Genomic DNA, 16827 nt, shown 5'->3' on the forward strand with positions numbered 1-16827 from the left:
GATATAAATATCACGTGATTTTTCAATTATTAATGTAATTAAGTATGCAAAAACAACTGACAAGATTTGGGGAGGATGCTTATATCTTGATCACTAATGTCAATTCTTTTTTCAACATCCTGAGTTGGCACCATTTTTAGTGCCTCAAATTTTGAAAATGATGGGGAATTTAGGATGTCTGAGACAATCTAGTTGAAATGCACATTAGGTGGTTTTCTTTGCTTTATAAGGTGCCAGTTAGCATTTTATTTTAATTAAGAACATATCAAAAGGTGAATGAAATTGAAGCATTTGCTTATGTCTGGTTATTAGATTCATAGGTATATGTCAGAAAGCTTAAACATCTTAGAGAACTTCCAGTTTTCTCTATTTTAGTTCTATAAGTGTTTCTTAAATACTTCAGTATGGCTGTCTATTGTATTTTTTTAATAAAGAACCAAAATATTTTTTGATGCACATTAAGATGAAAACTATTTTAATAAAGAAATGTGATCCTAATATCTCTCTGCTGAGTAGATTTGTATATAATTACATTTAATTAAAAGCTCTTAAATTGTAAAATTCCCTATAGAGAACATGAACTTTAGCCAGCTGCCTCTGCATCTTAGCAACTATGTTTTGTGTCTGCTAACAGTAAGACTGGAAGACTTGTGCTATGTCTACAAAACTCTGCCATGAAGTACTTAAAAATACTTGGTGAATAATTTGAGGTCTGCTAGCAGTAAAGCTTTGTGTGAAATGCCATTTAAAAAAATCTATTAACCGTGGTACCGGTATATTCAAGTCAAGCTGTTAAAATACATTCATGTAAACATAGAAAAGATTATACATACACCTTGTGGAGTTTTGTGGTTTGACTCTTGCAATCCAAATAAAAGTTATATCACCCTTAGAATAAAATTCTAAAATAGAGCCATCTTTTTTAAGGACTTGTTCATCTAAGAGCTGGGAATATTAATTACTCCCTGAGGTTGCACTGTTGGTACAAAGTAGAGCAGATCACAACTTTGTAATGAAATACCTGCTTTCACAATAGCACAGGTGTCCCCCTGCCACACCCTACAAAGAAACTTTTCTGGTTTGCAATAATTATAGCTCTTGCAACTCTCTCATAGCATGCGTGGTGGGTGATGGTGGTGACAAGAAAGGGGGATGAAGAAGTAATTTCAGAAACTAAATAAACAAATAGGAATATGGGTGAGATGTAGGTGGCAGTGGTAGGAAAGAATTCACCTATCTATACTAGGTAGGTTAAATGAAATTTAAAAAATATGGAAACAAACTAGCCACGCTGAGAATGAAATGTAGATTTATCTGTAGAGAATCTGTTGGCAGAAAAAATTATCTTCAAAGCCCTGGGCAATGAATATTTTCGTCACCCTCAAACCAATACTAAGAAAACGGAAGAAACCATTTGGAACACAACTTATTTTAATAATAAATACTAGTAACTTAACTGTGAGAAGATTCCTTGGGAATCTTCCTTCAGAAAAAGGAAACTAATTCCAACTCACATTTCATATCTTCGTTTTATTTAAGAATTCTCATTTAGTGAAATATTTTTACAGTACACATCCAGTGAGCACTTTTAAAATCACTGTTTATTACGATGTGCTGATAGTTCTTTGGTCAGTGCCAGCTTCAAGGTACCATGAGAAGCATAAGATGAAACAGCTTAAAGTATTTCTGTGTTTTCTACCATTCTGAGGCAAGTCAGATCAGATGCTTGTAAGGCAAGTGGAAAAAGGAATCCTAATTTTAATTTAATGATTGGTACATTCTCAATATGTACACTGAAAAAGTGTCCTTTTTAAAAAAAAATAGGGAGAAAAGAGTTATAGTAAGGTCATTTCTCTAACCTATTGGCAAGAGTATTTGTTTCAGAGAGAAAAGAGAAATTTAGAAGATACCCTTGGAGGTCTTAGGTCTCTGTAAAGTTGGTAAACATGTGTTTGCCATATAGTCTCATAGATAATAGGTACTCAGTAAATTTTGTGCAATCAGTTGGTCCTGCGGAGATAACGTTTGGGTGCCATGCATGTTTGTGGTGGTACGTTTAATTTTGCGTGCAAAAACCAGTATGATGCCGAGCTGTGTTGTGAAGTATATGCAAAGACCACTCTCTGCTGTGTTTGTATGGCTGTGATTGAAATATTGTGATATTTATTTAGGTTAGAAAATATATTCCATCTAACATTTGAGTCTTTTGGTGAAATTTTCTAATACAATGGTCTAAAATACTAAGAAGTCCTCATAGATTTATGAGCAGTAAGAAATGTCAGAGTTCCTTACCCAAGTGGAAAATGGACTAAAAGAATATTATCCTTTGTTCATTGAACTAAAACTAGAGAATATATAGTGAATGTCAGGGACATTAATTAATTGAATTAAGTAGACAATAAGAGTTGATAGTCAATGAAATTACTATATAAATTGTTGATTTACAATGACTTCTTTGTTTTCTTTGCTAGAAAAACATTTTATTTTAAATTATTCATTCCTTTGTAAAACATGTAGTGAGCATCAGGGTGTCAGTTCCTTTGACATGCTGACATTTGACACACTGACATGCCTCTGTGTCTTTTCTCTTTCTGCTTTATTCCACCCCACTTATTTTTAGAGCTACCAACATGATACTTAATGAAACCTCTATCTATAATTATTCACTAAGAAGATCATGGGATATGTTTATATCAGTTTTGTTTTCTAAAAAAGTAAGGAATTTATTTAGAAATCCATATAAATCTATAATAACATTGAGTATTTTTACCCTATTCCTAGCCTACGAGTTTATAACTAAAGAACACCAAGCAGTTATTTCCTTATTAATCCTTGTGTTTGGCTGGAGAAGCTTGGCTGAATGGTTAGTTTAATCTCCACTATTTGTAAAAAGGTACAAAATGTGGTGGGGATTTTTCATATTTTTGACACAGACCCATGCTTCTTATTGGAAGTCTTTCTGTATTTAAATATAAGATGCTGTGGGAATTTAGCAACTGTATGTGTGATAATTCTTTTTAAAAAAAAAAATTTATTTATTTATTTATTTATTTTTGGCTGTGTTGGGTCTTCGTTTCTGTGCGAGGGCTTTCTCTAGTTGCGGCAAGCGGGGGCCACTCTTCATCGCGGTGCGCGGGCCTCTCACTATCGCGGCCTCTCTTGTTGTGGAGCAGAGGCTCCAGACGCGCAGGCTCAGTAGTTGTGGCTCAAGGGCCCAGTTGCTCCGCGGCATGTGGGATCCTCCCAGACCAGGGCCCAAACCCGCGTCCCCTGCATCGGCAGGCAGACTCTCAACCACTGCTCCACCAGGGAAGCCCTGTGATAATTCTTAATAGTGAATTCTCATTTACACCTAGTGAAACCTAATGAAAAGGGTTGTATGTAAAACGACACTATAAGCAATTTAAGATAAGCATATTTTTGAAGTTCCTGTTAAACCCTACAGAGTTGAACAGAATAGTTTAACTGAGTGTGGCTTAATTCTACTATGTTCAAGTAGTATTAACAATGAGAGACTACTCGATTTGGTGATTAGCTAAGACTCTCAATGTGATATTTCAAGAGATTCATTTGTACAGAAAGCATTTAAAGATGTATTCTCTCATATACCTATATATGCACATGCATATATAGTCTCTCACATTCTTTTTTCTTAGTGAAAGGTAGCCTTCAACACAAGCCATATTAAAAGGTGTTTATCATCTGAAGATGTTTTCTTTTAAAATATATACACCATGAGGCAATATAAGATTACAGTAACAACTTCAGTGATCTAATATTGAACGAACTTACTCTTTTTGGGGAAAGAAAGGTGAGGCATTTAGGCATTTCCTTAAGTTTGGCAGTTAGGAGTAGTTGTAACATCAGTGGCAGAAATCATCTGTATTCATTTTATATTTTCATAATATACTGGAGTTATGTATTGACCTCATTTCTCTTTATGGTAGAAATATTTTTCATTCATTTGAAAACCTATACTCCTTTTTTTACATAGTTGAAAGGCTGAATGTAAGGGGTGGAGGTATAAGGAATGATTTGTAGTGTGTAAAAGTTAAATAGGATGGATATATATATATTTAGGAAAGAGTATCCCACTCCAACACAAATAGTGTTTTATGGAGACAACACAGTGCAAATGGGATACAGAAAAAAAAAAAAGTTTTCTTTTTTGTTTTTATTAGAGTGAAAGGGATAAATGTAAATATGGTGTATTTTCCAGTTACATAAAAGTCTTGTGGTCTTTGGGGTTTCCTTTTAGCAAACCATGGTTAAAAAGAGAAGGAGCTCCGTAAAGTTTGTTTTTTTTTTTTTTTTTTTTTTTTTAGTTACCTTGTTTTTGGCTGTGTTGCGTCTTCTTTGCTGTGTGCGGGCTTTCTCTAGTTGTGGCGAGCGGGGGCTACTCTTCCTTGTGGTGCTCGGGCTTCTTATTGCAGTGGCTTCTCTTGTTGTGGAGCATGGGTTCTAGGCAAGTGGGCTCAGTAGTTGTGGCACACGGGCTCTAGATCTCAGGATCAGTAGCTGTGGTGCCCGGGCTTAGTTGCTCCGTGGCATGTGGGGTCTTCCCGGACCAGGGATTGAACCTGTGTCCCCTGAATTGGCAGGCGGATTCTTAACCACTGCACCACTAGGGAAGCCCCGTAAAGTTTTTATTGATAGTTCATATACTTCTTATATATTTATGTTGACATAAAGAATATAAACAATATTGCTACCTTCTCAATAGAGTATTTTTCTTTTTTGACATCGGTAAATGCTAGATACTGATCCTTTCACGCGTGGAAGGGTGCGGCTTTTTTATTTATTTATTTATTTATTTGTCTGCGCCCAGCCTTTGTTGTGGCGGCATGCCCCAACTTTCGTTGTGGCATGTGGGCTCTAGTTCCCTGACCAGGGATGGAACCCAGGCCCCTGCCTTGGGAGCGCCGTGTCTTGACTGCTGTCCCGCCAGGGGCATCCCGGGAGCAGCTTCTTACAACAGGAGCCATCTCCCTACCGATGGGGGGCAGGGGTGACTCCGTCGTAATTATTCCCCCTCTAAGTTCTCAGGTTCAGCCTAAGTGTGTGTGGCATGGATCAGGGCTAGGCTGAAAGTTAACTCTGTGACAGTGTTCCTGGGGCCATCCCCCGTGCTTCTCTTTGTCTTCTTCCTGGGTTAGCACACCCACAGGTACCTTTTTGCACTGCCGTGACACTGAGACTAGGACAGCTTCAGTGACAGGACCCTCTCTTAGGATGACTGAATTCCTCCGTGATGAAAGTGAGGGTGCAGAATGGCCTCCCTCCTGGCGTTTGGACAAGGAGCTTTGCTGGTGGATATCTGGAGACAGAAAAGGCAATTGGGCTTAGTGGTTGGTACCCTGTGGCAATCTACAATCTAGGAAACGTTCTGAGGATAAGTGTTATTTAAAGTATGCTAGTTCTAATGATTAGCTGTGACTTCTGAACTTCCTTTGGAGAAAAGGTTAATAAAAAGAATGATAACTGACCGAATCCAGGTCACCTCTCATGAAGGATAAAGGTGTAAAGGTGTGGAGGGCTCTTCTTTCCTGGTGCTTTCAGTGAGCCATCCCTGCATGGAGACTCCCCTCTCCCTCCAGGGCTTCCTGCCCTTGTGTATGGGATGTGCCTGCAACCTATGCAGCTAAGTCTTGTCTCACTGTTGCACTGGGGTGGGGTTGTCATCACACTGTGAAAGGGCTATAAAGAAATCTCTCTTTTGCTTTTCTAAAAACAATCTTCTAGGACAAATTATGACAAGAGGCCAGAAGGAATCGCTTCTCATTTCCTTATTGAATAGAGCGCGTCTAAGCGTCCTCCTACATTAAGGACAGCAATCAGTTACTTTTTCTGTATGATCTGGTGAAGTGGTCTTAACTTTTAACTTTTTTTCAGGTCACACAAAGATGAATTCCTATATTTCATGATTACAATGTGTGTATGTGATTCCTTGTTCCATTTTAAGGACGTTGCTGTGTTAAACATGTTGAAGAGTTTTCATAACCCGTTGCTACAATCTTAAATTAGATTTATTTTTCCCATTGCTAATATCAAACAGCAAATTCGAAGACTGAGAACCATGTATAGAAGGGTGATTGCTCTTAATGTGAAAAGATTTGAATCCTTCTTTTTGTGTGAGACTGTGATCAGCCAGCCTAGCTATCGATTTCTTCTGTCGTACACTGCCAAATCTTCTATTTAAGTATTGTGAAAACTCTTTGTTTTTTTCAGGTCGAATGAGTGATTTGAGGGTATTTGGTCATCCAATAGATTCAGAATCTAAAGAAGATGAGCCTTGTAGTGAAGAAACAGATCCAGAGCATGATCTAATTGCTGAAATTTTACCTGAGCTAATTGAAATTGATCTATACCACAGTGAAGAGGATGAAGGGGAAGACGAGGAGTGTGCCAATGCTACTGACGTCACGACCACCCCATCTGTGCAGTACATAAATGGAAAGCATCTAGTTACCACTGTGCCCAAGGACCCAGAAGCGGCAGAAGCTAGGCGTGGCCAGTTCGAAAGTGTTGCACCTTCTCAAAATTTTTCAGACAGCAGTGAAAGTGATAGTCATCAGTTTGTAATCACGAAAACTGGAATGCCTACTGCCATGCAACCTAATGAGTCTAAAGAAACAACCGAATCCCTTGAAATTACATGGAGACCTGAGATTTACCCTGAAACACCAGAGCATTTTTCAAGTGGTGAGCTTGATATTTTCCCCACAGCCCCAGGCCGTGAGGGAGAAGCCACAGAGGGGCCAGAATCAATCACAGAGAAAAGTCCCGACCTTGATAATCTGGTACATGAACGTACTGAATCGGTACCTCTGTTTCCTGAAGAGTCTTCAGGAGATGCTGCCATTGACCAAGAATCTCAAAAAATGGTCTTTTCAAGGGCTACAGAAGGAACAATTGGTGAAGAGGCCGAAAAAAGTACTTCTACCACATATACTCCAAGTATAGTTGCAAGTTCTGTATCAGCGCATGTTTCAGAGGATGTATCATTTACCTTAACAGGGACTCCACGGCCTGATGAGCCGCTGTCCACAGTAGAAAGCTGGGTGGAAATAACCCCTAGACAAATTGTAGAGTTCTCAGGAAGTCCTTCAATTCCGATTCCAGAAGGCTCTGGGGAAGCAGAAGAAGATAAAATGTTTGCCATGGTAACCGATTTATCACAGAACAATACTACAGATTCTCTCGTTACTTTAGACACTAGCAAGATAATGATCACAGAGAGCCTTTTGGATGTTCCTGCAACCACCGTATATTCGGTTTCTGAACAATCTTCTACAGTAGTGCCTACCAAATCTGCAAGGGAAACAGACACTTCTGAGTGGGCTTTCAGTACATCTCTTGAGGGAAAGACAAGGAAAGATGAGGAGAAGGGAACTACAGGTACGGCTTCTACAGCTGAGGTACATGAGCCCACGCAGAGATCGGATCAATTAACTTTACCCTCTGAATTAGAAAACTCAAATGAAACTACATCTAGTGATTCAGTATCTGGTACCAGGAAGAGTTTTATGTCCTGGATGACACCCACACAGTCTGAAACGGAAACAGCAAATTCTACTCTTGTCTTTACAGAAACAAACATTTTAGACCATCTGGGGGTACAGACTGCTGAGCCCAGCCTTAGCAGTCAACCTGGGGTTCGGGAAGTGCCGCCCACCGTCCCAGGTAGCCCCGTCTCTGTCTTTGTGGAGCAGGGCTCTGGAGAAGCTGCTGCTGACCCAGAAACCACCACCGTTTCTTCATTAAATTTAGAGCCTGAAATTCAAGCCAGAAAGGAAGCAGCTGGCACTTTGTCTCCACATGTGGAAATTGTATTCCCTTTTGAGCCAACTGGACTAGTTTTGAGTACTGTAATGGACAGAGAGGTTGCTGAAATTAAAAGCCAAACATCCAAGGGAAACATGATTTCAGAGATCTCAGGAGAGCCAACTCATGGGGCAGAAATAAAAGGCTTTTCTACAGATTTTCCTTTGGAGGAAGATTTCAGTGGTGACTTCAAAGAATACTCGACAGTATCTCATCCCATAACAAAAGAAGAAACGCTAATGACGGAAGGCTCTGGGGATGCAGCATTTAAGGATACCCAGATGTCACCATCTGTAATACCTACCTCAGACCACAGTAATCACACAGCTGACTCAGAAGAGCCTAGTAGCACCTTGGTCAGCACTTCAGCCTTCCCTTGGGAAGAGTTCACAGCCTCAGGTGAGGGCTCAGGTGAGCAATTGGTCTCAGTAAGCAGCTCTGTTGACCAAGTGTTTCCCAGGGTTGTGGGAAAAGTCTCTGGGACTGATTCCCCATTTATTGACCAAAGATTGGGTGAAGAAGGTGATATCAGTGAAACTGATAAAAGATCCACCATCCTGCCAACAGAAGAAGCTGAAAGTACTAAAGCTTCAAAGGAAGAGGAGGAAGTGAAGGTCAATGGGACAGTTTCAATGGACTTTCCTCCAACTATGGAGCCAGACAAATTATGGCCCAGGAAAGAAGTCAACCCTGTAAGGCAAGGAATTGAAAGTGAAATAGTGTCAGAGGAAAAGATTCAAGAACAAAAGTCTTCTGAACCCCCTCAAAGTTCTGTTGCACCAGAACAAACAACTTTCAATTCACAAACATTTCCTGAAACTGGACTCCGAACCACAGATTATTCTACACTAACAACAAAGAAAACTTACAGTAACAATAAGAAAATGGAGGGGGAAGGCATTTCCTCAGTTGACGTGTCTACTCCAAACCTGGATTCAGAGGGCTTAGTGTCGTATACTACTCTCCCTGAAGTTACTGAAAAATCCCATATTTTCTTAGCTACTGCCTCAGTGACTGAATCAATACCAGCTGAAAGTGTAATTACAGGTTCAACAATCAAAGAGAAAGAAAGTATAAAACCCTTTCCCAAAGTTATGAGACCAATAATTGAAGAGTCAGATACGGATCTTTTATTCTCTGGACTGGGATCAGGAGAAGAAGTTCTGCCTACTACAGTATCAGTGAATTTTACTGAAATAGAACAGGTCATTAGCACATTACATCCCCAGACTTCTCAAGTGCAAAGTTTAGAAACCAGCATCTTAAATGACACAACTGGAGACTATGAGGGAATGGGAAATGTGGCAAATGAAATCAGACCACTCATTTCCAAAATAGACAGCATGTTCGAAGCCAATGAGACAGCATCCAGCACAACCTTTCTAGAAATTTTAAGTGACACCACAACAGAAGGACCCTTCACAGCAACTCTCACTTTCTCTGCAGACATGGAACATCCTCAAAATCAGACACATAGTCGGGCAGAAGAAATCCAGACTAGGAGACCACAGCCTACGACTGATCAAGTCTCTAACGAGAATACTTCAACAGCAGAAACTAAAGAAACAGCAACCTCTTCCACTGATTTTCTGGCTAGAACTTATGGTCCTGAAATGGCAAAAGGATTTGTTACATCAACACCAAAACCATCTGACTGGTTTGATGAACATTCTGGAGAAGGATCTGGGGAATTGGATGTGGTTGATTTAGTCCACACTTCTGGAACTACTCAGGCAACTAGGCAAGGCAGCACCACATTTGTTTCTGATAGATCCCTGGAAAAACATTCTGAGGTTCCAAGTGCTGAAGCTGTTACTGTTGATGGATTCCCAACAGCTTCAATGGTGCTGCCTCTTCATTCAGAGCAGAATGAAAGCTCCCCTGGTCCAACTAGCACACTGTCAAGTACAATGTCCTATGAAATGTCCACAGAAGGTGCTGCAGACAGTTTCCAAGACCATTTTGGGGGATTTGAGGATTCCACATTAAAACCTGACAGAAGAAAAGCCACTGAAAATATTATTATAGATCTGGACAAAGAGGACAAGGATTTAATATTGACAATTACAGAGAGTACCATCCTTGAAATTCTACCTGAGCTGACATCAGATAAAAATACTATCATAGATATTGATCACACTAAACCTATATATGAAGACATCCTTGGAATGCAAACGGACTTAGATGCAGAGGTACCCTCAGGGCCACCTGGCAGTAATGAAGACAGCACTCAAGTTCTAGAGAAGTCTGAGGCAGCTGTTAACCTCTCTTCAACTGAGGAAAACTTTGAGGCCTCTGGTGATACTCTTCTGGCTAATTACACTCAGGCAACACATAACGAATCGATGCCTCCCGAAAACAGAAGTCAGTTAGATCACATGGGCTTTATCTCCACACCTGGGATACCCATCCCTAGCCCAGAAACAGAATTAGATGTTTTGCTTCCCACAGCAACATCCCTGCCCATTCCTAGTAAGTCTGCCACAGTTAATCCAGAGATTGAAGAACCAAACATTGAAGCAAAAACCCTGGATGACATCTTTGAATCAAGCACTTTGTCTGACGGTCAAGCAATTGCGGACCAAAGTGAAATAATATCAACATTGAGCCATTTGGAAAGGACACAGAATGAGGATGAAGAAAAGAAACATGTGGTTCCCTCTCTTCAACCAGAATTCTCTTCCGGGGCTGAGGAGGCACTGATAGATCCTACCCGCTACGTAAGTATTGGTACTGCCTACCTTACGGCTCAGAGTTTAACAGAGGCACCTGATGTGATGGAAGGATCCAATCCCCCAGCATCCACGGATACATCAGCAGTTTTAGCTGTTGCAAAGCTGTTCTCTCGGACACCATCATCTCCTCCACTCAGTGTCCACTTAGGCAGAGGAGCCTCTGAGCACACAGAGGACCCCCGGCCAAGAGCTCTGCCAAGTACAGACGCCAGCACATCCCCAGTACCCCCAGGAAAACTTGCAAATATCGAAGTGACTTTCAAACCCGCAAGTGAAGAGGGCTTTCACATAACTGAGCCTCCATCCATATCTCCTGACACAGAGCCTTCAGAAGATGAAAGTAAACCTAAATTATTAGAACAAATGGAGGCTTCTGCCACAGAATTCATTGCTCAAGAAGAAACTGAGATTTCCCAAGACTCTCAAAACAAAACCAGTGTTCAACTTTCTGGAGACACAGTCAAGGTATTTCCCAGTATTGAAACACCTGAGGCTGGGACTGTTGTCACAGCTGCAAGTGAAATGGTGTTAGAAGGTGCTACACTGTGGCCACATTCTACTTCTGCTTCTGTAATTTATGGGGTCGAGGCAGGTGTGGTGCCTCAGGCCATCCCACAGACTTCTGAGAGGCCCACCGTCCCTTCTCCTCTGGAAATAAACCCTGAAACACAAGCAGCTTTGATCAGAGGGGAGGATTCCACAGTAGCAGCACCAGAACAGCAAGTATCGGCGAGGATTCTTGATTCTAATAATCAGGCGACACTAAGCACCGCAGAGTTAAATACTGAGCTTGCAACACCATCATTTTCCCTTCTGGAAACTTCTAATGAAACCAGTTTCCTGATTGGCATTAATGAAGAGTCAGTGGAAGGCACAGCAATCTATTTACCAGGTAAGGGCACAACACTGATAAATCTGTTTCCCAGCTTGGAAACAGTCCCTTGGTCCTAACAGAGATGTGTATATAATTTTTGTTGTGATGTTAAAATCAGTGAAGGTTTTTGTATTGTTCATGTAACAGCAGGACAGGCCATAGTATTGATTCCATAATGAGATGCAAAGAAAGTAAGTATAGACTATTTGGGGGCTTTAAAGATATGCTTTGTATTTTTCTGGGTGTAAGAAACAACATACAATTGCAACATGGAAAAATTGAAATTGTTAATGGTATAAAAATTCAATTTGGTTTTACCCACAACTAAAGTATTGCTTTGTCTTATATCCCGTAGTTATACATCTTAGTTTTAAAAACAGGAAAAGCATCTTATTTTTTAAAAATCTCTCATGAATGGGTGCAATTATGGCAATATCAAAATCTGTCAGGTCTTTAAAAATGAGACTAGTAAATAACTTTAATAAACACTTCACATAGTTCATTCAATATTGGTTATCAGTTCATACTTTTGTGTAGTTCCCGTGCTCCAGATTGTCTAGATAATGCTTCTAACACAGTGCCTAGCCATAGGGAGTATTCATCCAGCATATATTCAAGCTCTGCCTGTTGAGAGAAATTTCTGTTTTTTTTACTGAATGGACAGGAAGCATGAATTTGATGCTGGTTCATATAGACTATATCATTTAAGCTTCACAAAAAGGCTACAATGTACACGTTATTATCCCCATTTAAAAGGGTAGGACGTGGAGGTTCAGAGAAGTTCTGTAATTTGCCCGGGGTTGTAGCCACACACGTCATGGCAAAAGTGGGATTTGAACCCAAATCAGCCCCACTCCAAAGCAGGTGGTTTTTTCTACTGGTCTTTGGTGGTATAAAAATGAGTAATTGATATTTAATGATATGTAAGTCAGAAATCTTGGAATGTTTACTGTGTAGAATTTATTTTCCTTTTAATCTAGCTTGATAATGTTGAAAAGTTCACTTTAATGGTGTTTTCCAAGAACAATGGAAATAACAATGTCAGTGGAATCCACAAGTAGCTATCACCACCTAGTTGCTACCTAGAAAAAAAAAAAATCAGTACTTCTAGGACTGTGTTGGTTGAAAATATGATTTTTTTTTTTTTTTTTGCGGTACGTGGGCCTCTCACTATTGTGGCGTCTCCCGTTGCGGAGCACAGGCTCCGGATGCACAGGCTCAGCGGCCATGGCTCATGGGCCTAGCTGCTCCGTGGCATGTGGGATCCTCCCAGACCGGGGCACGAACCCGCGTCCCCTGCATCGGCAGGCAGACTCTCAACCACTGCGCCACCAGGGAAGCCCAAAAAATATGATATTTTGATATCATATTTATATATCAAATATATGAAAATATTTTAATGAATATGTTTTACAGCATGGCTGTACTTAGAATTATTCTTCTGATCGTTTCAAACTTATCTTTTGTGCTACTAATGCTTCAGTTTGTTGTGATTCAGTTAGAGTGAAATAGTCATAAAGTGTAACTTTCATAAATGACTTGAAGTATTTCGTGAATAAAATTGATCAAAGGTGGCTGATGGATTTTTTTGTTGTCACTCTTTATTTAATCTGTAAATGATAACCTAGTAATCTGGCCAATATTTATTCTTTTGTAATTTAGTTGAAATATACTTCAGGTTAGATAAAATATGATATAGAAATCACTGGTAATAACTATATATATAGAGAGAGTTAGATTTGACAAATGAATGAGAAATGTATACCAGTTATCCAGTCCACAATGTTTACCTAGAATCAGAGCTTGCGTCTTCATTGCAAAACACATTGTCACTTTAGGCTAGTTCAGTAAACAGTAGCTCCTGTTGGATTGCCTGGTCTATCTGTTGCAGTTTCAGCTTTCAGAGATGACTACAGAGTGTTTAGGGGAGAATAAAATGCACAAAAACAAAACTATTCTAATCTAAACTACTTTAACTTCACAGCCCCCTTCCTTGTCAAGCCCTTGTCCCATACTTTCGCATGGTGTCTCATGTCTGTGGTGGGAATAATGCTGTACCTCACATTTGTGTGGCACATAGCACTTTACCAAGCCCTTTCACTTAAATGTCATTTGGATTTTGCACTAAGAGCAGCATGTAGATATGCTGTTGACCATAGCCTTGTCATCTAGGCAGTGTGCTTTCAAAAGCAGAAGGCTAAAATGGCTAGGGCGATTTTAAATATCTTTAGAACTATAGGAGAGTCTTAGCAAAATTGGGGTCACTTTTGAAGAAATAGTTGCAACCATCTGAATTAACCTAATTATCATGTTGAACCCACACATGCGAATGTGTATCTATCAAGTCTTTCTAGTAGTCCAGAATTTTCTTAACACTCAGAAAGTGTGAGTTTGACTTTCCTGGGTGGGAAAGGCTCAGTTATCTTCTATAGCAGTACCTGTTTATCCAAATATTCATGTTTCATAAGTAGACATCTTTTCTTCGTGTACATTATTTCAGACTTTCAGGACTTCAATTTTTGACAATATGGTTTTTATTCCATATATGACCTATTTATTTCAATTCTTTTGTAAAACATTTAACTCTCATTTGGATTCTTAAACATCTGAAACAAGCAATTATGGAAAAGTATTCAAATAATATATATAAGCTATTAATGTAAATAAAGTTATCCATGCAATATTGCAGAATAATATATATATTACACAATAACATATGTAATAATATATATATTACAGAATAATAATAATATATTACAGAATAATATATAGTGTAAAAGTACTTGCATTTAGAAAATACGTATTAAACCGTTTTCACCTCATAAATTTGTATCTCTGGCCTTTATATTGATCTGCTAGGAGTGTCAATTTTGTGTTTTAATAAGAAAATTGTAATAAAAATCTGGGGTTTCATTTAAGGTGAGGTTTTTGTATTTGGGTTTGTTTTTATACAGTAGAGTTTAATCCATGTGTTGCTTTTCTTCAAGTATAGTTTAAAGGAGTACATTTGGAACGTGTTTTTGGAAAAAGCATATTAATGTAGCAGAAGAGACTTCAGTGCACACTTTCGAAGAAAAAGTTTCTGAGCATTAAGTGGTAAAAGGCAATAATAATTCAAATGATGGTAACAAGCCAATGCTAAAAAGAATGCATGTTCTGTGTATCCAGCCATTTCACATGAACTAACCTCGTTTAAAAGAATACATTTTCCATTCACTGTGCACATACGTGTAATCATTTTGACTAAAATCAATTGCCATTATCATGCCAACTAAATCTGCAGTAGAATGTATTAGTTGCCAGATACCATACAAAATATTGTTTAAAATAATGATGGTTGAATCCCGGAAATGAATAGATGCAATTTGTAATAATTAGTTATAATGCCAAGAAACACTCCAGAGAGAAAAGTTAATGTTAATTTTGAATGTGTAGTGTCTCTAAATTGCTATGGTAAAGCTTATGTTATGGTAGCGAGAAGTGGCATTTTATGCTAAAATATGTTGAAACTTAGAGATGAGCCTAATTGCTTTTCTTCCTTTCCTGAACATGGTAGGACCTGATCGTTGCAAAACGAACCCGTGCCTTAATGGGGGCACCTGTTATCCTACTGAAACTTCCTATGTGTGCACCTGTGTGCCAGGATACAGTGGAGACCAGTGTGAACTTGGTAAGATGTTCTCGCGTGAAAGACTGTAGCGCTTTTCCAGAAGATGTACTGGGGGAGAATTTATATTGCTTGAATCAATCAGAGGATTTTGGAGAAACCTATGTGTAGATGAATTACATGTTAAGTGAAATTAAAATCTTAGAGTAAGTTAAGTAGGGTGTGGGAAAGAGGGATAGATATTTACTGAATTTTGTTGATATACCCAAGACTCAGTGAAGCTTACTGGGGTCAGCTGTGTCTTTGTGTGTTTTTTACACATAGACTTTACAAATGTAAAGTAGTGTTAAGTATTGACAAATATGTTGATGTTTGTCTGCATATCAATAAATTATCAATTTAAATACAGATTTTGTAAGAAAGCTCTATTTAAAAAATAGGGAGTTTTTCTGTTTTGAGATAACTTGTTGCTCTCATGTGGAAAAGGAAAGCGTCTTCTCTGGCTGTCCCCAGAGACCAGCCTCACCCACCTCTTCCTCAAGACCTTGTGACATTGTTGTCTTCCTCCTCTCTTTTGGGTTCCAAAGAATATCACTGTCTCTTTACTAAATCAGCTCCTTTTACTCCCATTCTTATTTAGGTTTCCTTTTCCTTAAAAATTTTTTTTAAAAAGGACCCCAGTTTTGATTTGGCTGAATATAGATGTTGACTCTAGAAAAGAAATGATTGGATCTACCGACTAGGTGCTCCTTCCGGCAGCACCATAATGGTTTACTCATAATGATCAAATAAGGAAGGCCCATGGATTACACTTTAGATTACACAGCAGTATTGAGATAAAACCCCCAGCATTCATGTTAAAAGAATACTTATCTTTAAAAAAAAAAAGTCAACAGAGCTAGTAAGCTCAATTTGTGTACTAATCAGTGAGGATATAGAGATCGCAATAGATAACATTTAAGAAGTAATTATATTTTAAATATCAAATTTACATATATATGTATAAAAACATTTCTGTTGCCCCCATTCTTTTTCACATTACAATCAGTTAAAAATAATTTAATGAGTTATTATATGTGAAGCTGTTAGATCAGTGTGGGCACTTAGCGAACACTGTAAAAGTATTTGCCAGCATTATTATATAATATTTTTCCTAAGGCCATTTCTTTAGGAAAGAATACAGTATATACCTCTTAGAAATTTAATTTACTTTGTATATTCATTTTTAATACTTAATATAAAGATTAATTAAATTTTTAGTGGAATTACAAAATGCTATGGAATAAAGGCATTCATTTCATCACAAGAGATCATAGAGGTCTATGTTAGAAAGGTTGCATTTGATACAGATTGAAGTTGGGGAAGATTTTGATAAGTGGGAGAGGGGGACTCAACAGAGCAAACAAAAGCACAGAGACCACAAACTGCAGAATGCATCCGAGGGGCTACGAGTATTCAGGATGCCTACTTAAGGGTTTGTGAGAGAGAAGCATTGGGAAAGAGTATTGGAAAGCAGGTTGGATCTAGATAGGTCTAGGAAGGTCCTGGATCCAATGTACTGAAGGGGTTTACTTCATACTCTAGTCAAGTGATTCTGAGACTTTAGCATGCGTGAGAATCCCTTATAGGGCTTGGTAAACTACAGTGTGTTGTTCCCATCCTCCACAGTATCAGATTCAGGAGGTCTGGGGTGGGCCTGGGAACATGCATTTCTAATCTAGGTGCTGCTGATACTGCTGGTCCAGGGGCCATACTTTGAGGACCACTGCCCTGGATAATTGGGGCCC

At 38.9% G+C, this 16827-nt stretch overlaps 1 protein-coding gene across 3 annotated transcripts in view; it reads left to right on the top strand.

Moving 5' to 3' along the window:
• The window catches only part of VCAN (versican), a 113608-nt gene that overhangs the window by 64678 nt on the left and 32103 nt on the right, over positions 1-16827 (top strand). For all 3 annotated transcript variants that reach the window (XM_067731172.1, XM_067731174.1, XM_067731173.1), the window contains 2 exons: positions 6229-11451; positions 14990-15103. In XM_067731172.1, coding sequence (XP_067587273.1) covers positions 6229-11451; positions 14990-15103 — 5337 coding nt within the window. The remainder of the gene's footprint in view (positions 1-6228; positions 11452-14989; positions 15104-16827) is intronic.

The sequence above is a fragment of the Pseudorca crassidens genome, chromosome 3 (genome assembly GCF_039906515.1).
Source record: "Pseudorca crassidens isolate mPseCra1 chromosome 3, mPseCra1.hap1, whole genome shotgun sequence".
Lineage (NCBI taxonomy): Eukaryota > Metazoa > Chordata > Mammalia > Artiodactyla > Delphinidae > Pseudorca > Pseudorca crassidens.